Below are 26,522 nucleotides of genomic sequence, written 5' to 3' on the forward strand. Positions count from 1 at the left end.
TTTCTTCAACTACACATTGAAAATTAGTTAAACATACCTTATGGCCGTCACTTTTCCCAGGATAATAGAAAACAAATAGATATTTTAAAGCGTACTTAAGAAAAAAACTACCCATATGTCCATCGGGCATTTTCTTGGGCAGCCGCAAAGACCTGGCGCGCAAACGAGGCGGGGGCCTCGCGGGGCCGGAAGCGAGAAATGGGGACTAAGATGGCGGATCTCGGTTCTCCTCAGAAGCTGTCAGGGGTTCCTCCGCCTGAGGGGATGGGAGGCGGCCGCTGCTCGGAAATCTCTACCGAGCTTATTCGCTCCCTGACCGAGCTGCAGGAGCTAGAGGCTGTATACGAACGGCTCTGCGGCGAGGAGGTGGGGGGCTAAGCCAGGGGCAGTGGGTTTAGGAGACGTCAGTCTTGGAAAATCCGGGCTGTGGGAAGTTCTCTCTCTGCCTCTGCCGAGGAAAACAAAAAAGCACTTATTGAAGAAGAAGGAGTGTAGTTGAGTGTATTGGGGGGGGGGAGGGACGTGACATCTCTGTTCACTTGATATGGTGTCCCTAAACTTGTTTTCCCTGCTATCTCGGCGATCTGCTTCGCTCCCCTTGATTTCCTTGGCCCCTAATTTAAGTTTCTCGGTCAGAGCAGTTTGAGCAGTACGTCAACTCGCTTGCTTCTCAAAATAAGCATAAAGGCTCTCTTGCATTGAATTAGCCATTTAAAAATTATGAAACGCTTTCACCATGTTATCTCGTTTAACCAGGAAGTCATTGCAAATAAACTTAAAGCGTTTTAAGACTTATGTGGGGAATGACTTTGGGGTGTGATTTTAGTGTTTCGGTAAGTGCACAGCTTTGTAGAAGCTTGAGGTTTTAAGACAGGCATAACCGTCTAATCTTGGACTAGTAACTTTTCATCTCTTGGACCCCTGCATTGTGTCAGGGGCATGGACTATATTCTTTTAAGGATTCCTTGCAGCCTCCTTCATTTTACGTGGCAACCTGATGCTGTCGATATATTTTTAAGTATTATTTGGGTTCCTTACTACTCAGAAGAAAGATCCAAGCTTTAATCTAAAAGTTCAGTAGCTGTTCCCTAAACCAAACTTTCAATTAAGGTTGAGTACAAAAGGCAGTTTCAGTGGGAGGGAGGGGGATTATTGATATCTACGAATATTTTCAAATATTAATTTGTGCCAACTCAAGCAGTTTATGGTAACATTTTTCAGCAAGATATGCTTTATAAAATTTAGTACTCTAACAGTCCTAAGTGTGCATTCATTGAGTCAGTCAATTTTTACAGTGAAATTAAGTCCATCTTACAGACAGAACAGTATTAGTTCTGTATTTGTATTTGATGACTGTCAAGGGGAAGTTCCCCTCTGGATCCTCTGAACTATTTTAATAGAAATGTATAGTTGATATTGAGGGCTGTTAATAAACAATATTTCACATACTATGTTAAGCACTATATGTTATTTTTGTTTGGCTCTTGCAACAGCCCAATGGGATATGTATTACATGTTACAGATGAAGAAACTCAAGCATTTAAGAAGGTTTACATCAGTTGCAGTAATGTAGTAAATAACTTCGCCGAGAGAATTACGTATTTATCCCTACTGGGTACTAACTGTACACTATGAAGAGACTTTTTTTAACTGCCACTTTTTTAAGTTTCATTTGTTTAGCCATTGTATTTTAAATGCCTTCCTGCATTAGATACTATACTAATTGTATTGAATAAAGTTTACTTCCTTCCTTTGTGGTATTCATCTGCTAGATGGAATAAAATATACAGAAGGTAACAATCGTCATGCAATGTGATATATGCAAAAATGAAGTATTGTTTGTTAAAGTCCTAGGAGAACTCTGTGAAAGGAAAGTCATTTGAAATGGGATTCAGCCTTCAGCTAAGTGGTTGGGTTAGATAACTCTTAAGGTTCCTTCTGACCATTCTGATGACAAAATGCTTGTCTGTGTTTCAGAAAGTGGTAGAGAGAGAATTGGATGCTCTTTTGGAACAGCAAAACACCATTGAAAGTAAAATGGTCACTCTCCACCGAATGGGGTGAGTCTTCCAACTCCGCAAGAGCTATTGTAATTCCGACAAGGTCCACTGGATAAATTACTGTTTTTCCTAACTCTGTTATAAAATGCCACTTGACTTTGAAATGTAGAGGAGGATTATTTCAAGGTTAAGAGAACACTTAAGGGTACAGTCAAGTGGTTCTCAAAGTGTCCTTGGAAGTATCAAATTCTTTGGGAAACTTGTAAATGCAAATTATGAGGCCCCACTCAAAACCTACTGAACCAGAAACTCTGGAGGTAGAGCCTAGAAATCTGACAAGCTTTTAACAAGCGTACCAAATGATCCTGATTATGGTTCAAGTTTGAGAACCACTGTTTTTACAAACTTTGTGTATTTGCTAGTCATAAAAATTGCTCTTTGATCTCATCACCCTCTTTGATTGTTGGTTAGTGCATTTTATCCTCAGCGGTGGGGAGCATCTGTTCTCTGGTTCATTAGCAGTGCCTATTTAGATGTCTGTTTAGTAGTTATAAAAAGTAATTTTTTATTTAGTATAGACATGAGTTTTCAGTAAAATACTCTTTAGGAAAAGCTGTGAGTAGAGTGAACTGAGCTAAAAGTTGTGGGGAAGTACAAAGACAGTAGAAGACATAGTCTCCATTTACAAAAAAAATTTCCATCTCTTATTCCTACCTTCTGCCCCTACGGATGTGTGTGTGCTGACATGTGCCTCCAGCCCCAACCTGCAGTTGATTGAAGGGGACGCAAAGCAACTAGCTGGAATGATCACCTTTACCTGCAACCTAGCTGAGAATGTATCCAGCAAAGTCCGTCAGCTTGACTTGGCCAAGGTAATCCCATTGAACTTCTTATGTTTGAGTTAGTAGAGGGCAGTAGAGAAGCCACCACATTAGAAATTAGAGCAGCACCATTTAGTAGAAATCTAACACAAGATAGTAAAACCCGACAGAGATGGCACAAGAAAACTTCAGACCAATACCTCTTATGAATAAAGACATAAAAATCCTCAACAACACCAGCAAACCAAATCTAGCAACACATAAAAAGGATTATACTATGAGCAAGTAGGATTTATCCCAGGAATGCAGGGTTGCTTTAACATCTGAAAATCAATTAATATATCCACCATATCAATAGAATAAAGGACAAAAACCAAATGATCATCTCATAAACTCAAAAAACTTGTAATAAAAGGTAACTTCCTCAACCTCAACCTGATAAAGGCCATCTACAAAAAACCCACAGCTAACTTCATACTTACCAGTGAAAGGCTGGGTGCATTCCCCCTAAGATAGGAATAAAACTAGAATATCAGCTCTTGCTTGTTTTCTTCAACATTGTACTGGAGTTTCTAGTCAGACATTCAGGCAAGAAAATGAAATAAAAATCATCCAAATTGGAAAAGAATATGAGCCAGGGGTGCCTGGGTGGTGCAGTCATTAAGCGTCTGCCTTTGGCTCAGGGTGTGATCCCGGCGTTCTGGGATCGAGCCCCACATTAGGCTCCTCCGCTAGGAGCCTGCTTCTTCCTCTCCCACTCCCCCTGCTTGTGCTCCCTCTCTTGCTGGCTGTCTCTCTCTCTCTCTCAAATAAATAAATAAAATCTTAAAAAAAAAAAAAAAGAAAATATGAGCCATACATTTAACTTTATAGATTTTTCTAGTATCCATTTTTATTTTTCTTTCTCTCTTGCTCTTTCTTAAAGTAGGCTCTGCACCCAACATGGGTCTTGAACTCATGACCCTGAGATCAAGAGTTGCATGCTCTACTGACTGAGCCAGTCAGGTACCCCACTAGTAGCCATTATTTTAAAAAGTAAAACAAAGGAGGGCCTGAGTAGCTCAGTTGGTTAGGCATCTGATTTTGGCTCAGGTCATGATCCCAGGGTCCTGGGATCAAGCCCCACATTGGGTTCCCTGCTCAGTGGGGAACCTGCTTCTCCCTCTCCCTCTGCCATTTCCCCTGCTTGTGCTCTCTTGCTCTCTCTGTCAAATCAATAAATAAAATCTTTTAAAAATAAAATAAAACAGAAATAGGTGAAAATAATCTTAGTAATGTATTTTATTTAACCCATTATATCCAAAATACCATTTAATATGTGATTACTATAAAATGGTATTAATGAGATATTTTGCCTTCTTTATTTCTGTACTAAGTCTTTGAAATCCAGTGTGTGTTTTACACATCTTAATTTGGACTAGACACATTTCAAGTGCTCAATGGCCACAGATCGTTAATGACTACTATAGTGAATAGCACAGGACCTGGGCTCTTGAATAAGTCAGTCCCAGCCTTTACCCCTGTGAAATAGCATAACTCTTCCCAATCTATTTGTTGAGATTCTGCAAAATAACTTACCACAAAACACTATAGTCACACAGCCACCAAGTCACTTTACTAAGGTGTCTTTAAAAACATTCTTGCTTATTCTAGGGGCGCCTGACTGGCTCAGTGGGAGGAGCGTGCAACTCTTGATCTCAGGGTTGTGAGTTCTAGCCCCACAATGGATGTAGAGATTACTTAAATAAATAAAACTTAAAAAGTCTTGCTTATTCTAAAAGAAAAATAGTTTCCACATGTTTCACTTATTTTATTACTTAGTTTATAAGGTCTTCTTCCCAAGGGTTAAATACACTCTGATTCCATTATTAATTTAACAGCATCAGTCAAATACAAAAATGGCTTTTCCCTGTTGCTGCTTCCATTAAAATGAATGATCTAGTCCCATAAATAAAATTGTATGATACCTGTCAGTGTCATCGATCATCATCAACAGATTTGCGAGTGGTAGTGGTTTTGGTTCAGGGCCTCTGGTTAACCGGATTCTGGCCCTAAATCTCCCTACCTTCTGAAGAGATGTTTTGAAAGAATAGGACATTGTTTCTAAGCACCAAGTCTTTTTGCAGAACCGCCTCTATCAAGCCATTCAGAGAGCTGATGATATTTTGGACCTGAAGTTCTGCATGGATGGAGTTCAGTCTGCTTTGAGGAATGAAGATTATGAACAGGCTGCGGCCCACATACATCGCTACTTGTGCCTGGACAAGTCAGTCATTGAGCTCAGCCGACAGGGCAAAGAAGGTGACATCCATCCCAAACTGTTGATTTCTACGGTTGTTACAAGCATCTGTAATCTGGTTTAAGCACTTATAGTTTCTGGTTTAGTTACAAGCATCTGTAATCCAAACAAGGCAAACTCAGCCAAGAAAAGGGCATCTGTTAGGCAATTTCCTTGTCTGGTACTCAACCCTACATAGGTCGTAGACCACCCTAGGACAAATGTTATTCTCATTTTATGGAAAAGGAAACAATCCAGATCTGCTGTTCCTCTGGCCAGTGGGTTCTTTTCACTTGACCATATCACCTCCTTACAAAATTAAATTCTTAGCCTGGCTTTCTAGGCCTTCTGTGATTTCAACCCACCCTGTCTTTCTCATCTCGTTTCATGCTATTCACTCATGCATCCATTCATTGTGCACATATATAGAGTTCTCCATATGCCAGAGTATATATTACTTGCAATACTCTACAAATGTTTTCTTCATCTTTTTATTTCTATTCCTTTGCTCATTTCATTCCCTTTGCCTGGAATGTATGTTCTTCCTATTCGGGTATCAAAACCCTGCCCATCTTTAAAAGATGGGATATCATTTCTGGGAAGACTTTTCTAATTACTTCAACTAGAAATGTGACTTGTGGATACTTGTCTTATTACACTTATCGTACACTTCTTTTGTTACAATTATCTGTGCACAGATCTTAATTCTTTTGCTTGATTATAATTTCTGTGTATATTTTGAATGAATAATGGTGCACAAAGTGTCATAGACCTGACAGAGAACCGTGTTTTACATTAATTCTCATTTTCCTCCCATTGTGCAGGCAGCATGATTGATGCCAACCTGAAGTTGTTGCAGGAAGCTGAGCAGCGTCTCAAAACCATTGTAACAGAGAAGTTTGCCATTGCTACTAAGGAAGGTGATCTGCCCCAGGTGGAGCGCTTCTTCAAGATCTTCCCACTGCTGGGTCTGCATGAGGAGGGATTAAGCAAGTTCTCAGAATACCTTTGCAAGCAGGTATGGCCCCTGATTGCTTGGTAGGATAGTGGCATGGTTCTCTGCCTGCAGATTGGGGCGCTGTGTGGGTCCAGTTTCTGTGGATACTTTCTCACTTCTGGATTTAACTCCCCTTTCCTGCTCTCACTGTAGCCTAGCAGGACTGGATGCATACATTCATTTAGCACTTCTCTAGGAATGAACTGGACATCTACTGATGTACATTCATTTCTGACAGATCAAGTGAAAACATAGGAAAATTAAAATGCAAATTCTCTGACAAGTTGAATCACCCTTTCTAAGCTGTCAACCAGAAACTGGCTTCTTTTAAGAGCATTCAGAGTTAGTCGTTTTAAGACTTCATAACCAGGCTTGAGTCTCAAAATAAGCCACATTGAGATGAAGGAGGTGAGGTCACTTAAGATTAAATTCTGAAAAAGAACTAATATAACAAAATTATTTAAAAATAAATAAATAAATAAAATAAATCCTGAAAAATAAACAGATTTCAGTTAAAGTCTCAGCCCCTTTCCCTTGCCCTTAGATGGAAAGAAGGAAATCGCAGCAGGCATGTGTGCAGAGGGTTATTGTTTGTAACTACATCTCAGAGTGCATCCTGCCACTTCCTTCCCAAATTCTCTATGATGGAACACTAGTCTGCATTAAGAAAAATGAGATAGTGCCGTATATGCTGACATGTTTCACTCTCTGACATATGGTTAAGTTAAACAATTGTATGCAACATTTCTGCTTCAAATGACAGAAGAGGCAATAAAAATATATGTTTGTATAAGCATAGAGTGTTTTTCAAAGGGTTAACAACAGTTATCTCTGGAGAAGAGACTTAGGAGACTGAGAGACATAGGTAAGAGGAAGAACTGCTTTTCACTGAATACTCCTTTATTCCTTTTGAATATTTAAGTGTGTGTGTCTTAACCATTCTAAAAAATTGATTAAAAATAAAATATAAAGGGCGCCTGGGTGGCTCAGTTGTTAAGCGTCTGCCTTTGGCTCAGGGTGTGATCCTGGGGTCCTGGGATCAAGCCCCACAGCAGACTCCTCTGCTGGGAGCCTGCTTCTTCCTCTCCCACTCCTCCTGCCTGTGTTCTCTCTCTCGCTGGCTGTCTCTCTCTGTGTCAAATAAATAAAATCTTTAAATAAACAAACAAACAAACTATAAGGGGGAGATGCGGGTCTGGCAGTTTTTTTTTTTTTTTTTCAGTACTTCGCCACCTGGGACCTAGAAGTGGCTTCTACTTTAAATCCCTTCTGCAGTACCCAGATTCCTTGTTCTGCTCAATGAAGCACCATCAGTGATAACTTGAGTTATCCTTTGAGGTGTTTATTGGAAATAGGGACTCTCTCCTTTGGCTAATGGCAATACATATCTTCAAAGAAAAGGAAAGCATTATTTATATCTCTGAGTTGAAGAACAGTTACCACTGTGCTCGAGTTCTTTGTCTTGTTTGAGGCCCAGACAACTCAGAGCCACCAAGGGAGGTTCCTCTGTGCTGTCTAAGCTTTCAAGCATCAAAGCAAACATGGAAGAAAGGAAGTCAGTGGGAGGTCTTTTTGGAAAACTGAGACTAGCCTTTGAGAACTGTCGTGGATTTTCCACTTTTTTCAGGTGGCTAGTAAAGCTGAGGAGAATCTGCTGTTGGTGCTGGGGACGGACATGAGTGATCGGAGAGCTGCAGTCATCTTTGCAGATACACTCACTCTTCTTTTTGAAGGTAAGTGTCTTTCTCCACTCGAGAGAGACTGGAGTTGTTTCTACCTAACACCCACATCCTAGCTTTTCTTCTCTACCTGCCAGCCTGATGCCTTCAGTTTAATCCTGTAGCTTGCTGTGTATTGATTGATACATTGGAGAATTAACTTTCTAATTCAGTATCTAATTAGCAAAAATTAGAGTCTCTCAAGTGTTTTGATCCTCCCTAGCCCTCAAGACCCAAATGCTAACAGTAAGTTTAACCCTAGAGTAAATTATTGGGAAGAGAGTGATGGTGACTTCCAAAGATGCTCCTATTAAACTATCAACATAAAGTAAATGCCTTCTGATTTACCAAGCACTGTACATATTAAACAGACAAATCTACTTAGTGCCTCCCAGCACTGGCAGGCACCATTTGTATTCATTTTGGGAGGTGAAATAGCCTTAAAGGATTGAGTTAGACCCCAGGTCAGTCCTGGGTAGAAGAACGCAGTTTATTCTGTGGGAAGAATATTTAGAATCCAGCCCTCTCATTTTTCTCCATTCTAGGTATTGCCCGCATTGTGGAGACCCACCAACCAATAGTGGAGACCTATTATGGGCCAGGGAGACTTTATACCCTGATAAAATACCTGCAGGTGGAATGTGACAGACAAGTGGAGAAAGTGGTCGACAAGTTCATCAAGCAGAGGGACTACCACCAGCAGGTGAGCAGGGGAAGCTGCAAGTGGGTTTGGACACAGTGTGAGCCAGCAATACTGAATATAATAAATTGAGGGTGGGGTAGGGAAAGGATGAAAAGAGAAGTAGATGGAAAAATAAGTGCCAAATGCAGACTGCCTGCATCTTGCCCGTCACCAGCTTACTTTGGATTTGAGGTGTTCTGATGATATAGTACAAGATCGAGAAAGAAGTAGAAAGGGCGGGGCACCTGGGTGGCGCAGTCGTTAAGCGTCTGCCTTCGGCTCAGGGCGTGATCCCAGCGTTCTGGGATCGAGCCCCACATCGGGCTCCTCCGCTAGGAGCCTGCTTCTTCCTCTCCCCCTCCCCCTGCTTGTGTTCCCTCTCTTGCTGCCTGTCTATCTCTGTCAAATAAATAAATAAAATCTTTAAAAAAAAAAAAAAAGTAGAAAGGGCTTCCTTAAAGAAACACAAAACAGAAACATTAGAGCACCTCTCTATCACAGAATGTGCAACAGTGCCTTCTAGTGATATAAGAATTTTACTTCTTAAGGTCCTGTTAAGTATCAAGTCATTTGTCTCAGATTTCTCCTTAGTTCCTCAAGTGCTCACAGTAACACTTGCTTTTTCATGGACCTGATTTCTCCTTTCCTTTGAGTGGAGGAAGTAAGAGTAGGATTTAGAAATAGGAGTACCCCATGCAACTTTATTTCTAGAACTGTAGGAGATTAGGTTGTAGTTCATTGGAACACCATTAACATCACTTTTAAGTGCAGTAATAGAGGAGAGCATTAGCATCTAAATCAAAAGTAAATCTTTAGTTCATCATCCTGATAGCTTACTTTTGGCTTGCCTGTTAAGCAAACAAAACTTAAACATTCTTTTATGCCAGAAGTTTGGAGGGACCAGCAAGAGGAAGAGAAGGAGGGTGGGGAAGAACATTCTCATTTCTTTGGTATATTGCAGTTCCGGCACGTCCAGAACAGCTTGATGAGAAATTCTACAACAGAAAAAATAGAACCAAGGTAATAATCCTCTTTTCTTTAGCCCATAGAAGTTTGAATTGGTAATCGTGTATCATTCAGAGACTGCTCTATTACAATGTGGTCTGTGTTTTAGAAATATTTTATCTATGACTCAAGTCATAGTTTAGTGTTTTCTAATAAAAATATGCTTGTTAAAAGAAAATTCAAACATTATTAGGGGCGCCTGGGTGGCTCAGTTGTTAAGCGTGTGCCTTCGGCTCAGGGCGTGATCCGGCGTTCTGGGATCGAGCCCCACATCAGGCTCCTCTGCTTGGAGCCTGCTTCTTCCTCTCCCACTCCCCCTGCATGTGTTCCCTCTCTCACTGGCTGTTTCTCTCTCAAATAAATAAATAAATAAAATCTTTAAAAAAAAAAAGAAAAGAAAATTCAAACATTATAAAAATGTATTCATTCAATCAGTAAATTTTTACTGAGTACACTTTGGGTCAAACACTGGTCTTCGGTGCTGGGGATGTGGCAGCAAGCAAAGTAAGCAAACCTGACATAATTCTTTCCCTGTGGCATCTGTAGTCTATAAAGTAGATAACAATAATAGCTAACATATACAGTGTTTACTGTGTGTCATACGTTGTTTTAAGCACTTAACAAATATTTAATCATTTATTCAGGAATTTCTCAGCCTCTGTACTATTGTCATTTTGGCTCGATAATTCTTTGTTAGGGAGGACTGTGCTGTGCATTGTAAGATGTTTAGTAGTAGCATTCTTGGCCTCCACCCACTAGATGCTGGTAGCATGATGTCACCAGACACTGCCAAGTGTCTTGGGGGTGGAAGGTGGGGTGTAAAATCACCTTCAGTTGAGGGTCACTGATTTAATACAGAAACATTTTTTTACAGAGGAGGAGACTGAAGCGGTTAAGTGACTGGCTGGAGGTCATAGAGCTAGAAGACCACAGAGCCAGGAATAGAATCCAAGCAGTCAGATTCTAGAGTTCATATTATTAATCATTATGATATACTAAGTGTAGGGTGCAGGAGAGCATGTAATAAAGGGATGTAATCTAGGGGCGCCTGGGTGGCTCAGTTGTTAAGCGTCTGCCTTTGGCTCAGGGCGTGATCCCGGCGTTCTGGGATCGAGCCCCACGTCAGGCTCTTCCTCTATGAGCCTGCTTCTTCCTCTCCCACTCCCCCTGCTTGTGTTCCCCCTCTCACTGGCTGTCTCTCTGTCAAATAAATAAATAAAATCTTTTTTTTTTTTTTTTTTTTAAAGATTTTATTTATTTATTTGACAGAGAGAGACAGCCAGAGAGAGAGGGAACACAGCAGGGGGAGTGGGAGAGGAAGAAGCAGGCTCACAGCGGAAGAGCCTGATGTGGGACTCGATCCCGGATGGCCAGGATCACGCCCTGAGCCGAAGGCAGACGCTTTAACGACTGCGCCACCCAGGCGCCCCATAAATAAAATCTTTTAAAAAATAAATAAAATAAAGGGATGTAATCTAAGCTGATAAAGTTCAAGGAAAAATCTCTGAGGAAATGACCTTAGATATGAGACCTTAAGAGTAACTAGAAATGGGGCACCTGGGTGGCTCAGTCAGTTAAGCCTGCCTTTGGCTCAGGTCATGATCTCAGGGTCTCGGGATAAAGCCCTGCAACGGGCTCCCAGCTGAGCGGAGAGTCTGCTTCTCCCCCTGCCTCTGCCTCTCCCTTCTTGTGTTCACTTGCATGTGCTCTCTCTCTGTGTCAAATAAAATCTTAAAAAAAAAAAAAAAGAAAAGAGTAACTAGAAATAAGAGGTGAAGAGTTTTCCAGGTAGAGCAGGGAAAATATGTGCAAAGTCGCTGTGTATTTGAAAAACTGAAAGAAAAGCAGTATAGTTGAGTACACAGTTGGGGAGAGCCTGGTAAGAGGTGAATCCAGAGAGGTCGTTAGAGTCAGGCCACTCAGTGTCCTATATCGTAAGTGGTATGGAAATCATGTGATTACAGTATGACCAGATCTATGTTTTGAAAAGATCTCCTGGAGTTCAGTGTGGAAAATGAGCTAATTTGTGTGTATACAACTAATGAATCATCGAGCCTTACATCGAAAACCGGGGATGTACTGTATGGTGACTAACATAATATAATAAAAAATCATTATTAAAAAATAAAAAAAAAATAACTTGTGTGTATAATGTGAGGGAGGGGTTCAACTTCATTCTTTTTATGTGGATATCAGTCATCATCCCAGCACAGTTTGATGAAAAGACTATTCTTATTGAATTGTCTGAACACTCTTGTTAGAGATCAGTTGATCATAAATGTGAAGATTTCTGGACTCTAAACTAATCTATATGCCTGTCCTTATGCCAGTACCACACTGTCTTCGTTGCTGTAGCCTTATAGTAAGTTTTCAAATTGGGAAGTGTGAGTCCTTCAGCTTTGTTTATTTTTCAAGATTGTTTTGGCTCTTCATCTGGGTAGATGAATGGGTGTGGGACACGGTTTAATGGTATATCCTAAAATCCCACCACAGCTAAATAAGAGGTTGGAGAGGTGTGGTTCCTTTCATGTGAGGCACAGATAATTTTTACTCAAACCACTAACAAAAATGCACCTCCCAGTCTCTTATTTAGCCCTGACATATTTTAGCAGGTGAATGGTTCAGGTGAAACAGGTAAGTGGAATATATGGTTGACACCTGTCTCTGAGTATAATCGGGCCAGCAGAGCCAGGATGACCATCTGGCAGAGCTGACCCTTCTGGGCCCAGTGGGAGAGGGAATTTGGGATTCTGTTTGCCCTGTAGCTCGTATGTCTGGGAATCCAGCATCCTCCTGCTTATTCCTTCTGCTCCATGTATCTCAGGGAACTGGACCCTATTCTGACTGAGGTCACCCTCATGAATGCCCGCAGTGAGCTGTACTTACGGTTCCTCAGGAAGAGGATCAGCTCTGATTTTGAGGTGGGGGACTCCATGGCCTCAGAAGAAGTAAAGCAAGGTAAAAGGCATTTCCCATATTTTCTGGGAGGACTAGGACAGAGTTGGCACTGTTTTCAATAGTTAAGCCACAGATCTCTTAACAAGGAAGTAACTAGGGCTTCTTAGCCTCTGTGGTCTGTGGGCAAGCTGACTCCCAAAAGGAAAGATAGACTTACTGAATATTAGAATTGGACCGTATCTTTGAGTCCATTTAACCATTTTACAGGTGAGAAAAGCAAATGCCCAGAATGGTTAAATTATTTTCGTTTCATCTTTTATCCACACCGTGTTTCCTCACCAGCTCTGATTTAGGAATTAGCGTTTAATTTAAATAGGTGATATGGGGCACCTGGCTGGCTTAGTTGGTGGAGCATATGACTCTTGATCTTGGGATTGTGAGTTTGAGCTCTACATCGGGTGTAGAGATTACTTAAAAATAAAATCTTAAAAAATAATAATAATAAATGAATGAATGAATGAATTAAATGGGTGATTTGCACACATGAAGTATAGATAGATAGAGCAAAAAGATATACTTAATTCCATAAGGGAACTTTTGGGAGATAGGAATATTCTAAAACTGGATTATGGCTATTGTTATAAAACTCTATGAAGTTACTTAAAAAAAACAAACAAATATTGAAATGTCCACATACAAGGTGTGAATTCTATGTTATCTAACACTTCAGGGGCACCTGGGTGGCTCAGTTAGGCATCTGCCTTCAGCTTAGGTCATGATCCCAGAGTCCTGGGATCGAGCTGTGCACGCTTGCTCTCTTTCTCTCTCTCTCAAATAAATAAAATATTTTTTTTAAAAAATCACTTCAATACAGTATTGAGCCATAACATTGAGAGAAGAGTATATAGTATAAAGAGTATATGAAAAGAGTACCTAGTGTAAAGAAAGCCTTTCACTCCCTCCCTCAGTCTCCCAGTACCCCCAGTCACAAGTTTTGAAGAGATAAATACATTAGAAAAAAAATGTGTACCACATTCCAGTTTCATTTACAGATTGGTTTTCTGGATTTTTAAGAAGACCATTTAATTCCTGCTGGTTAAGTATATGCAGGATTCTTTAACTAGAGATTTGAAACTAACCCAGCATCTGTGGCATTGTACGTGACTTGTGTCAATAATACATGGCAAGGGAATTATTTCTATCACCCAGAATGGTATTGCTTTGATTTGGTGTTTAAGGGTGTTTGCTCATTTGGAGTTTGATGCTCATTGCTATTCATAATGACTCACTGTTCAGAGCTGTGTGTCCAATACAGTAGCCACCAGCCCCATAGGACTGTCTAAATTCAGATTTAACTAAAATTAACTAAAATTAAGAATTCAGTTTTTCAGTTAACATTAGCCACATTTCCAGTGCTCAATAGTGGCTACCATATAAGACAACAGAGATATAGAACATTTTAATCATCATGGAAAATTCTTTTGGACAACACTGGTTTAGTGTACCTGATATATTTCAGTCTTTGCCCTGGAAACTTAAGTATTTTAAGGCTTACTAATTAATTCTAATGGGAAAGAAGTAAAAAGTTCTTTGTACAAAAACATTTACTACAGGGGCACCTAGCTGGCTCAGTCAGTGAGTATGCGACTCTTGATCTCAGGGTTGTGAGTTCAAGCCCCGTGTTGAGTACAGAGATTACTTAAAGATAAAATCTTTTAAAAATTACCATTATTTCCAATTACTGTAGTTTCCAGTTATCTCTAATAAGGACAAAACATTTAGAAATAACCCAGGTGTCTAAGGATAGAGTTATGGACTATCTACCTGATAAAATATCACACAGCCATTAAAAATAAGTAAGCTAAGAAAAAAGAAGTTGTGTAGAAATGTTGAAAATATTTATGATATAATCTTTTTCTGTTCTTTTTTTTTTTAATTTTATATTTGAGTATAGTTGATCTACAATGTTACGTTAGTTTTCGGCATATATGATATACTTTTTAAAAATAGTTCTTTATTTTAAAGAGAGAGGGAAGGAGAGAGAGCGCGTGTGCATGCAAGTGCACGAGCAGGAGGGGCAGAGGGAGAGGGAGAGAGAATCCTCTAGCCGACTCCCCACAGCCTGAGCACGGAGCCCTGTGTAGGACTCGATCTCACGACCCTGAGATCATAACCTGAGCCAAAATGAAGAGTCAAAGGCTTAACCTACTGAGCTACCCAGGTGCCCCAAGGCTTTATAGGATATAAAAAAAAGCAGAATACAAAATTGTGTCTGTGCTATGATTATAACCATGTAAATGATGTACAGATTGGGAACAAAGACTAGAAAGGAACTTGGGAAAATGAAAACAGTTGAATTTTTTTCCCTTGGAGAGAAAGTGAGTATCCCTTTCCTGGCTGCCCTCTAGAGCACCAGAAGTGCCTGGACAAGCTCCTCAATAACTGCCTGTTGAGCTGCACCATGCAGGAACTAATTGGCTTCTACATCACCATGGAGGAATACTTCATGAGGGAGACTGTCAACAAGGTAGGACAGAGGACACACCCTTGAAAAGAAGCCAGGCTGAAGGAGATGGCCAAGGCATGTCACATTTCTTGGCCTGCTTTGAGAATGTCCTTGCATGCAGACTGAGCGGTACCCTTTGTATGATTAAAGGGCATTTTTGGAGTTGTCATGCTCTCCAAAGACCCAGCTAGGATGTCTTTCCCAAGAATCACAAAAGAACACCTCAGCTTCTCAGGAACCCTACTTGTGCCCTGCCTCCCTGGAGGTATGTTGGTGAGGAACCTCAGGAAGAAGGGCCTCTCCTAATGTCTTAGGTCCTGGGTAACAGATGTCCCCAGGTCAAAGACCCTAAATACTTAATGTCCTAACATAGTCATCAGTAAGGAAATGAGCTGTTTTGGCAAGGAGAATCCACACCACGCTGTGACCAAAGCCATGTTGGGAGAAACAAGGACAAGCTCAAAGGGGAGCAGAACCAGAGCCTAGAATCATCCAGAACATTGGCATGCAGAACTAGGAGCCCTCACTGGCTGCTTTGCCTTTTGGTTAGGCTGTGGCTCTGGACACCTATGAGAAAGGCCAGTTGACGTCCAGCATGGTGGATGATGTCTTCTACATTGTTAAGAAGTGCATTGGGCGGGCTCTATCTAGCTCCAGCATCGACTGTCTCTGTGCCATGATCAACCTTGCTACCACAGAGCTGGAGTCTGACTTCAGGTAGGGTTGACTCTCTTTCTACTTTATAGGAAGCAAAAGGTCCTAGTTGTGATTGATTCCTGAGGCCCCTGTTGCTTCCTTTTTTCCCATATGATTCTAGTTCAGTGCTATATAGGATATAAGTTCCTATCCATGGTACAACATCCTTGGGTCCAGGCAGCTGTACAGCAGCCAGATATCTTATAGGCCAAATCTGTGTTCCCTGGACTGGATTGGAGGGGTTACTGGCTCTCAGGGCTAGGAAAGAGAATAGGCAGCTCAGTTGAAGGCAGTAGTTGTAATACAGCGATCATAGTTACCATTGCTACAGACCAGCACTATACTAATTTCCTGCTCTCTTCCAGTCCTGATAACAACCCTATGATGGAGGAACCATTAGCTGTCTTAGAGATGAGGAAACTAGGGCTCAGGGAAATCATATACCTCATAAATGGTGGAATATGGAGTAGAACCCAGAACTGACTCCCAAAACCTATTCTCTCGCCACTTACATGGTACGGCCTTTCATTAAGCTGTATGCCTCCTCTTGAGTTTGTTGGAGCTCATTGGCGAAAACTGAAATCCTCATAGGGAGTAAAGAACTGGCCAATCTTCTCTATATGTTCTTGTCATATCAGTGCCCTTGAAGGGGTGTTGGTTTTTCTCATAACCTGGATGCTCCAATTCTCTGACAATGGTCTCAAGGATTGGTTATTCCCCCAAAAGAGCAGCCCATGCTGCTGGGTTAGGGTTGTGGGCCCTCTGGTCCTGCTGTCCCAGAAGCCAGGTTGAGTGCTGTCAATCTCCATATGCCATTCTGCCCCTCCCCCAGGGATGTTCTGTGTAACAAGCTGCGGATGGGCTTCCCGGCCACCACGTTACAGGACATCCAGCGTGGGGTGACGAGTGCCGTGAACATAATGCACAGCAGCCTCCAGCAAGGCAAATTTGACACAAAAGGCATTGAGAGCACTGACGAGGCGAAGCTGTCCTTCCTGGTAGGTAGCCCCGTAGGTTGGGAGCTGGTCCATTTATTTCAAGAGGTTAAATTATGACCTCGAAGCCACAGTATAATTAGCTTTCAACTAGAGACTTTTCATCCAGTGTCTCTATAGAAGGAAAACGCCTCCTTTAAGAAAAGCTCCTCCTAGAAGGTTCTGAAACCAGTTCTTATCCAGGGACCTATTTCTGACCAACCCAATCCAGCACATCAGTGTTCCCTGCCTGGAAGCCTGGGCACCTCCGCTCTCCTGAGTGCTAATTCCCAAGAGCACGATGAAGCTGTTTGGGGGCTCCACTGAGTATCAAGCTTGGCTTGCATCTGCCACAGAACCGACTAATATCTGTGCCAGGCCTCTAGACCACTTCTCTGAGGGCAGTCCCATAACTTGGGGGGTACTGATCCTTTAGGCCTAGCAGGGCTGTTTTCCTAGCACATTTCTTAGGCTTTCAACTTCCTCAGAAAGATGACCTTTTTAAAGTCCTTGCCAGAATGACAGACAAGATGAAGCAGTGAGTCGTACCAGTTGTATGACAGCTGGGAAGGGAGAAGCATGGAAGGATGAAAGGATTTATACAAGGTTAACAGCCAGTTTGTGATGAGCAAGAAGAATACAGATGAGTCCTGAGCCTGTGATCAGCCCTTTCTGGCATGTGCTGTGTTGGCATGAGTGGTAACAGGGCTGTCAGAGGTCGTTCTGCTCCCCCCCCCACACACGCACACAGTGGCCAGGCTCTGAATCTTCTTGGTTCCTGGGGTTCAGAGCCTGAAGGAAACATTAAATAGCAGAACTCTTCATCTGTAGCCTACAAATGGGAGCCTCTGAAAACCTGGGATTAGATGCCAAATCTGTACTTTTTTTTTTTTCTGGAAACAGGGTCCTTGGATTTTATCAACTTCTTAAAGGTATCTATTATAACCCCCAAAAGAGTTAAGAGCTCTTGTTTTCAGAGACAAACATAAACATACTAATATCTACCCACCTGTGTTAGTTAACCCACAGTAACTCGTCCTCAGACAGATTCAGTATGCAGGCTTTTTAGGCAGCCGCACTCTCTTCCTGTCACTGAAAATATTTTCCCTGAGCATGAGTTCTAGTGATTTGGGACGTCCTGATTGTTTTTAAGAAAGAGGATCAACTCCAAGAAGTTTCTGCAATCCTACACCTTTGGAGAACTTTGCCAAAATGTCTGGCAGCCAGTTTCATATGATCATGAACTAACTTAAATTTTTCATTTTGTTTGCATTCTGTTATTTCATTTTCTATAGAACTTACTTTTATCCTTTCATTTCTCTGCTCAGTAACGACTCCAACCAGCTCAAAGCTCTACATCTCTGCTTGGTGGTTTGTTGACAGCCTTTGGAGTTTCACCCATCCTGCCACTCTAGTGCTATTTTCCTCCCCTTGGCCCCACAAGTCCCCATTACACTGGCTGCCACACAGACAGCTTCATTGTTTGAGGGCCCAGAAGATAAGGCCAACAAGAAAGGTGATGCTAAATGCTTGGTGACAGGTTTCTAGTTTTCCCGACGCCAAGTACTTAAAATGTCATCACTCCCACCGCAACACCTATTTCTTATGTCACCTTGATTCATTTGGCTGTCAAGATGAATTCCCCAACGGTGCTGACATACCAGTCGCCATGAGCCGGGAATAAGCCCAGTGAATCCATGCTTACAAGGACTGTCAGTGAAAGGAAACTCTGAAATCAATACCTTTTGAACTCAAATCCATTTTCCCCTTATGATAGATTTTTCTTATGCCCTTAAATGCCTTGGAAACATTTAAGTTGTGAGCTTCATCCTTGAGCTGTCATGACAGTGCACTTGTTTCTCTGCAAGCCGGTGATGTTAGCAGCCTTGTGTGTGGCATGCTAACGAAAGCTTTAAGTCTTACCCATCCCCCATGAAAGCGGCCTTAGCAGCACGGTCAGCAGCTTGATCTTTCAGTATTGGCTGTAGGACAGTGATGAGGGAAGCACTCTTGGGGACACAAGGGGGTCATCCTAATCTCAATCCCTGGTGTTCTAGGATCCTTTTACCCCCAAATCCTGAAGCTCCTAACTCATCTCTTGAAAATTGGCTCCTCTCTACCTCACCCCTGCCTTTATGATTATGCCACCAGTTCAGAGCACACCAGCACACCAGTTCAGAGACAGAATGATCCTCTCAAACTCTTATTTTCATCTCCGCACAGCCTCTATATTAGATTCCCAAACCACAGCTGTGCTCATGCAGCATTCACCTGGTAGGTAGTAATCCTCAGTGCCATCCCCATTGTCCAGAGGAGATTGGCTCCCAAGTTCTAGTCTGACTTCACTCACCTCTGCAGCTTTACCTCTTACCATCTCCTGCACATATCCATGCACTGACTCTGCTGATCCCCAAATACCTTTTGGGGTTTCCTGCCACTCTGCAACTGTTTATGCTATCCCTTCTGCAGAATACACTCATTGACTCATTCATTCAACAAATGCTTATTGAGACACTTCTGTGTATCAGGCACTGTTCTAGGCTCTGGAACTGCACTGCCTGATGTAGTAGCCAATAGATAGGCAGAGGTAGCTATTTAAATTTAAACCAAAATCCAGTTCCTGAGTTGTACTAGCCACATTTCAAATGTTCATTAGCCTCATGTACAGATGTACTAGACAGTTAAGATTTAGAATATTTCTATCAAGAAAGTTCTGTTGGGCAGTGTTCTACTAGAAATATAGCTCTGAAGAAAACAGAATAGCTCCCTGCCTTAATGGAGCTCTCGTTCTGGGTGAGAGGTCTCAGGTCTGCCACTGTTTGGATTTTCTTAATGGTATTTAGGATTACCCAGTATTATTTTGTTTGCTTCTTGTTTGCGAGGCAAACAAAATAATACTGGGTAATCCTAAATACCATTAAGAAAATATCGAAGGGGACAGACAGTGCACTAGAGAAAGGCTGATATGGGTAGAGAAATGCACTCACCCTCATCTGTCAGAATTACTGCAGCCTTTCTGACCTGAATTAAGTTTATCTCAGTTACCAACTCTGCCTTGGAGCTTTCCTGAATGCCTTAGGCCAAATTGTTTCTTTCTTCTAAACGGCCATAGCAGTTGGTGCCTTATTCATCACTTTTGCTACATGCTGCTTTTTATGATTGGTATTTCTGCATCGAGCTTATAAGGCAATAAAGTTATGAAAGAAGGAGCTCTTGGCCAAGAGTAGGGAGACCTGATTTCTATTCCTGGCTCTAGCCCTGTGGCCTGTCACTAACTTTCTGTCCTCTCACCCTGCTTTATTCTGCATTGTGTTCATCATTACGTGATATTTCTTATCTGACTTGCCTTCTGGAATGTGAACTCTATGAGAGGGTAGATTTCAGGAAGCATTTCTTTTTTTTTTCATTTTTCTTTTTTTTTTTTGCGGGGGAGGGGCTTAGGGAGAAGCAGATTCCCCACAGCCAGGAGCCAGACACGGGGCTCGATCCCAGGACCCTAGGATCATGACCTGAGCCAAAGGCAGACGCTTAACCAGCTGAGCCACCCAGGTGCCCCAGATAGCATTTCTTAAAATGAATGTCAGCCTTTGCCTTACTGACTTCTCCCAGACCTGTATGCCTAAACATGGAACAAAAAGACCTGAAACCTTGGGTCACTACCGCTGAGGTCAGATGGCTTTGCTGCCTTAGTGTCAGGCACAGGAGAAAGGCCAAGACTGGTTCACCATTCTGCCCCATCTGAGACCTGAGCAGCCTTCTGCATGACATTGCTGTGTGTGTTCCTTAGCCCTCCTCTGAACCTCAGGAGTACAGGTGTCAGCCAGTCTGGCGCTGGAGTGGGTACAGACACCAGTGAGCAGGAAGTCACATTCTTCTGTCCTCATCTCCCAGGTGACCCTGAACAACGTGGAAGTGTGCAGTGAGAACATCTCCACGCTGAAGAAGACGCTGGAGGTATGGAGAAAATGGCCTATCAGTTTTCAGCAGCTGCAGCCTCTCTGGGCTTGCCGGTAGGGGGGAGTCCTGTGCATTGGTTCTGGTGGGGACTGTGCATTCCCTGTCGAGCTAGTCTTCCTTGAGGGGATTCACTTGAGATCAACCCACAAGTTGGAAGATCAGAATTATAATTAGCGCTTCCAGCACATACTTGGTCTGTGACCTCAGGCAAGTCCCTTAACTCCCTGAGCCTCAGCACTCTCATCTACAAAACAGATCTCCTTCCTGGCCTCATTTAGGTTTATTGGGGGGCCTAATTAAAAAGGGGTTGAAATGGAAAAAAAAGGAAAGAAAGAAAAATAAAAAGGGGCTGAAAGCACTTTAAAAAATGATAAAGTCCTCTAAAAATGTTAGGAAATTAAGATGAAATAGGGTTTACCAAACCCTGTACAAAGCTATTGCTATTACCATTTCTTTAAAGGAAGGCTGCACAGTGTGGTAGAAATCGCTTGGGCTTGAAAGTCAGATCCCCCTGAGCTCATATCTCCGCTTGACCACTGACCAGTTGTGTGGTATGAAGCAAATTCTCTAATCTCCTGGAGCCTCAGTGTCCTCATGTATAAATAGGGAGAATGATCTCTGCCTTGCAGAGTTAATGAAAATTAAATGTGATAATATAAAATACCCGGTATGTGAGAGGCATGCAGGGGTAGTTAATAATTGTACTAATAGTTAGTATAACTAATAGTTATGTAACAGCACGAAGCAATCATTTTGCTAAGTATTAGAAAATGAAGGGCCCAACTCTTCCCCACTCTGAAAGTCTGCCTCTGGGAGAGGAGGGAAGCCAGAGCCCTGCCACCCCAGCGGACACTTACTCCGAGGAGGATATGTTACTGCAGAGACAAAGGGCTCAGCTCACAGGCTGACGATAAGTGTTGGCTTTAGCACGAGGCAGACTGGGGTAGGCCAGGAGCCGGCATGGGGGGGGTGGGGGAGCCGAGGTCCTTGTAACTGATGCGATTCCTGAAGGAGGCTCAGGAAGAGCAGCCAGGTGGGAGATTCAGATTAGGAATTTACCCCAAAAAGGCCTTAAAATAGAATAAAGTAAGAGTGATATTTACAAAGTACCAAAAGCATAGTGTGTCACACAGTATGTGTTCAACAAGGTACCTGTCATCATTATTGAGTCACAGCACCATAGATTGTATTTCTGACTTTGTCCTTAACATTAGAATATTGAGGGGTGCCTGGGTGGCTCAGTCAGTTAAGCGGCTGCCTTTGGCTCAGGTCAGGATCCCAGGGTCCTGGGATAGGGCCCCAAGCTGGGCTCCTTGCTCAGCAGAGAGCCCACTACTCCCTCTCCCTCTGCCTGCCACTCTGCCTACTTGTGCTATCTCTGTGTCAAATAAATAAATAAAATCTTAAAAAAAATAGAATATTGGGGCGCCTGGGTGGCACAGCGGTTGAGCGTCTGCCTTCGGCTCAGGGTGTGATCCTGGCGTTCTGTGATCGAGCCCCACATCAGGCTCCTCCGCTATGAGCCTGCTTCTTCCTCTCCCACTCCCCCTGCTTGTGTTCCCTCTCTCGCTGGCTGTCTCTATCTCTGTCAAATAAATAAATAAAATCTTTAAAAAAAATAGAATATTGAATTTGGAAGGAATATTTTGGAAAATGTTAGAAATTCAGAACTGAGCCAGTAGAATTAGCCAAGTGAAAGAAAAGGATAGCAAAGAGCTGAAAAAACCATTCCCATAAATCTCACCCACCTTAGATTTGCATTTCACGTGTATTCTTTCTGAATCGCACCAGCAAACCTTTGAGATCGGTCAGGTGGTGTGATGAGGTTAAAAGGATAGGTAAAGATCGTGCGTATTGGAGCTGCTATGGAACTGAGGGCTTCTGCCTGCTGGATCAGTCCCCTTGCAGCTCTTCCATACTGCTGCTTCTGCGGTAGCCAAAACAGCACAGGCTTCTAAGCAGCTCCTGGCAAACCAAAACATGGTGGGTTTCAAACAGCTCCACTTGTGATGTTCTCTATACCTCCGCTATAGTGTGGAGGTTAGGAACGGGCACTCTGGAGCCAGAATCCCAGCTCTACAACTTAACTTCTGGGTGGTGTTAGACAAATTATTAACTTCTCTGTGCCTTAGTTTCCTTATCTGTACAAAGGGATAATAACAGTACTTACTTCATAAGATAGATATTTTAATTAATAAAAGTTAAATGCTTTAAACAGGGCCTGGCATACAGTAAGCACTTAAAACTTAGCTGTGATCATGATGATCTCCCTTGGGCAGCCAAACCAAATTGTTTTATTATTTTTTTTATAAAGATTTATTTATCAGGGCGCCTTGGTGTCAAGAGTCAGACGCTCAAATGACTGAGTCACCCACGCGCCCCAGGACCAATTTAGAAAACAGAAAGTATAACAATAAAAGCTAGTGTCTACTACTTGCCAGGAACTGCACTAGGCACTTTGTGCATCATCTCCTCCAACTCTCCCAACTACCATGGGAACAGGAATTTGTGTTGCCATTTTATAAACAGGGTAACTGAAACTCAGAAACTTTAAGTCACTTGACCAAGTTCACTCAGCCAATATGTAACTAACCCAGGATCTGAAGCTAGGAATTTCTGACTCTTTATGTTTCTTATTCACACCCCCTGATACCAATGCTCTCATCTTACAAAGGGAGAAATGGGAGCCAAGTGGCTAGCCGCTGGGATAGTTTCCAAGTTTTCTGAAACCTATCAAGGACTCTTCCCTAGGATGGACTATAGCTGTTCCCAGAGAAAGCTGGAGTTGGAGAAATGGCTGGTTGCACATGGGCATCCTCTCTACCCTCCCCGCACCCGCACAGCCCAGCCATGCTTGGAAGCCTGATAATTGGGTACTCTCCCCTAGAGTGACTGCACCAAGTTGTTCAGCCAGGGCATTGGAGGGGAGCAGGCCCAGGCCAAGTTTGACAGCTGCCTTTCTGACTTGGCTGCCGTGTCCAACAAATTCCGAGACCTCTTGCAGGTAAGCCCCAGGATCAGTTGCTGACTGAATCCTGTGCCTGTGTGTTGCTCTGAGAATACTGTTACTGGTTTATTACGGGATCAATATACATAAAGAAACAAGGAGAAATGAGGGACTAGCATGCAGGACACTGAACTCATGTGAGTCCCTTGAAGATTAAAGGTTTTTCAGCAGTTACCATGCTGACAAGCCAGGATTTTGGTCCTTTTGAGGCTCCACTTGGCCCCCAGTGCCAAGAGCCCAGAAAGATGCTCAGAGGAAATGGAACCACATGGTTACTCAGACCTGCTGCTTGGCCTCAGCCAAAGGTGCTGCCTGCTATCAGGCACTCAGCAATCTCTTCTTTTGAGTTTGCCAAACCAACCCCATAGCCTGGACCTGAACTGGCAAAGATCTGGAAAGGAATGGGTTGTTTCTGACCTCTTCGATTAGCATTTTCTGGTAGACTTTGGACAGGCCCACAGGAAAGCCTGAGAACTGGAAGAGTGCCCTGGCAGTCACGGGATGGATGGAGCAGAAGAAAGGAAGGGCGAGGTACACGCGTCTTTTGTGTCTGATGTGTCTCTGCCTTGTCCTTCCGCAGGAAGGGCTGACAGAGCTGAACAGCACTGCCATCAAGCCGCAGGTGCAGCCTTGGATCAACACCTTCTTATCTGTCTCCCATAACATCGAGGAGGTCAGCCTGACCATAGGCAGCCATCAGGCCCAGGATTACTCCTCATTCTCCCAACCCCCCAGCTGGAGGGCAGTGGAGCTGTCTGAACAGACCAGCTTCTCTGGCCCACTTCTCTCACCCTGGAAAACTAGGTTCTTCACAGGAAACAGGCTGTTCCTTCAGACAGAAGGCTCTGAAAGACACCTGTAGGGGGTTTGCCATGACCTGACACATCCTCTTTTATTGAGGCTTTTTGCCCCACCTCTCAGACTTAGGAGCTTTTTTTTCTAGCCTAATGATTTCATTTCTGCAGAACACGAGATGCAAAAGGAAATAAAATGCCAGGAGCTTTACCATATTGTGTGAGCCACTGCTGCAGCCCAGGGCCATTTCCTGATCGGAAGTGTGATATAAAAGCAGCAGTAGCATATGCCAGCTTGGATGTCCAAGCTGCGTTTAAGCTGGATGAGTCAGAAGCTAGAGAGGAAAGGCCTCTTCCTCTGTTTTCTTAGAGGGATGAAAATGGGGTAGGGTGAATGGTACTTTCTGGAGAGATCCCCAGTGACCCAGCTTGTTTCCTAACAATAGGAAGAATTCAACGACTATGAGGCCAATGACCCTTGGGTACAACAGTTCATCCTTAACCTGGAGCAACAAATGGCGGAGTTCAAGGTGAGCAGGGGCTTAGAGACCAGGTTATGGAATTACCCACCTACTGGGAACCCCAAAAACTTCAGGCCCTAGCCTGTAGACATACTCCCCAGTGGCCTCCTATAACTGTGCCTAACTCCCGAAGATTCCTGTTGGAGGCAGAGGGGCTTAGGTAGGACTCCCACTAATGTCTAGCCTCTTTGTGCAGGCCAGCCTGTCCCCAGTCATCTATGATAGCCTGACCGGCCTCATGACCAGCCTTGTTGCAGTCGAGTTGGAGAGAGTGGTGCTGAAATCCACCTTTAACCGGGTAAGGCCCAGGGAGTACAGGTCCACAGCTCTGTTGTTTTTCCTCTGAGGAAGACAAGTCCTGCCATCCTAGGATTTGCATCCCCTCAGTCTGCTACCCACAGGCCGTGCATATCTAGCCCCAGTCGTGCCCTGGCACCTGAGGCCTCGGAGCTGACTGAGGCACCACACGAGGGCCAGGCCCTGAACACTGACTGAGCTTGTGCTCCTTGCAGCTGGGCGGTCTGCAGTTTGATAAGGAGCTGAGGTCACTCATCGCCTACCTTACCACGGTGACCACCTGGACCATCCGAGACAAGTTTGCCCGGCTCTCCCAGATGGCCACAATCCTCAATCTGGAGCGGGTATGTGTGGCTCCCTTGACCTGGCGAGGGAAAGGTGACTGGGAAGAGAGGCAGAAATAACATTTGGATCCCTGCTTCTCCCTCAAAACCAAGTGTCCACCAGCAGCCCAGCCCTACAGAGCACCTTCTTCCTGGGCACCACCCCTGCTCCATCTCTCTCATGATAGCCTCTCGTTGCTGACTTGCCAGTGTTCTTCCCCACAGGTCACGGAGATCCTAGATTACTGGGGCGCCAACTCTGGCCCACTGACGTGGCGCCTCACCCCTGCCGAAGTACGCCAGGTGCTGGCTCTGCGCATGGACTTCCGCAGCGAGGACATCAAGAGGCTGCGCCTGTAGCTGCCAAGGGGAGCCCACCTGGCCCGTCATTCTTCAGGCCCTGTTCCCTGAGTGGCCACAGCCAAGTAGCTGAGCAAGGCTGTCGGGCTTGGGGAGCTCTGACAGCTCTGACTGTTCCACTGCAGACAGCAGGAAATAAGGCTCAACTAACTCTGCTGTCTGCATTCAGACCTGTCTGGGTGGTGCTTTGCAGGCAGCCTCTCCCCACCAAGAGAGGTGAGTCCCCCTGGGCTCCTAATTACATGGGAAAGCCAAGGCAGGCCAGCTTTCTGCATGAGTGGTCATTCTCTCCTCCTTAGACACTACAGCAAACAGGCTGCCTCCCTGCCAGCCCGAAAGGACTTGGGTATATCTGGGACCTGGGGAATTAGGGTTACTCTGAGGAGAGGCTGTGATGTTCATGATCACCCTGAATAAAGACACTCCTTGGAGAGATGCCGGCGTGCTGTTTGCAGAGAGGGCTGGATGCTATAGGTCAAGTGAGGTCCAGCAGTTGCACTAAAGTGTGAAGGCGAAAGCCTGAAGCCTCAGCCTCTTCCTGCACCCAGAGGGGCGCACAGCCACCGTCAGGACCACATGAAAGCATGCACCTCAACCTTGTCTAATCCTGGATTCTCATCCCCCTCTTGGGCCCTTAGCACCAAAAGCTGGGTCATCCCAGGGGGCATTTCCCACAATGCCAAGGCAA

At 43.6% G+C, this 26,522-nt stretch overlaps 1 protein-coding gene across 2 annotated transcripts; it reads left to right on the forward strand.

Annotated features, from left to right (window-relative positions):
- The first annotated feature begins 180 nt into the window (after positions 1-180).
- Positions 181-26,269, forward strand: COG4 (component of oligomeric golgi complex 4). Of its 2 annotated transcripts, XM_045810290.2 has the most exons (19): positions 181-366; positions 1,978-2,060; positions 2,758-2,872; positions 4,948-5,122; positions 5,924-6,117; positions 7,724-7,829; positions 8,360-8,517; positions 9,458-9,516; positions 12,326-12,459; positions 14,808-14,926; positions 15,456-15,622; positions 16,434-16,599; positions 20,467-20,529; positions 23,420-23,536; positions 24,120-24,212; positions 24,780-24,863; positions 25,051-25,152; positions 25,367-25,495; positions 25,700-26,269. In XM_045810290.2, the coding sequence occupies exons 1-19, from the start codon at positions 199-201 to the stop codon at positions 25,832-25,834; spliced, it is 2,367 nt and encodes a 788-aa protein (XP_045666246.2). In that variant the 5' UTR covers positions 181-198; the 3' UTR covers positions 25,835-26,269. The 2 variants fall into 2 exon arrangements, with proteins under 2 accessions (XP_045666246.2, XP_045666247.2); XM_045810291.2 differs by lacking the exons at positions 15,456-15,622; positions 16,434-16,599.
- The last annotated feature ends 253 nt before the right edge of the window (positions 26,270-26,522 follow it).

This window comes from Ursus americanus, chromosome 21, assembly GCF_024610735.1.
Source record: "Ursus americanus isolate L20-20 chromosome 21, mUrsAme1.1.p, whole genome shotgun sequence".
Classification (NCBI taxonomy): Eukaryota; Metazoa; Chordata; class Mammalia; order Carnivora; family Ursidae; genus Ursus; species Ursus americanus.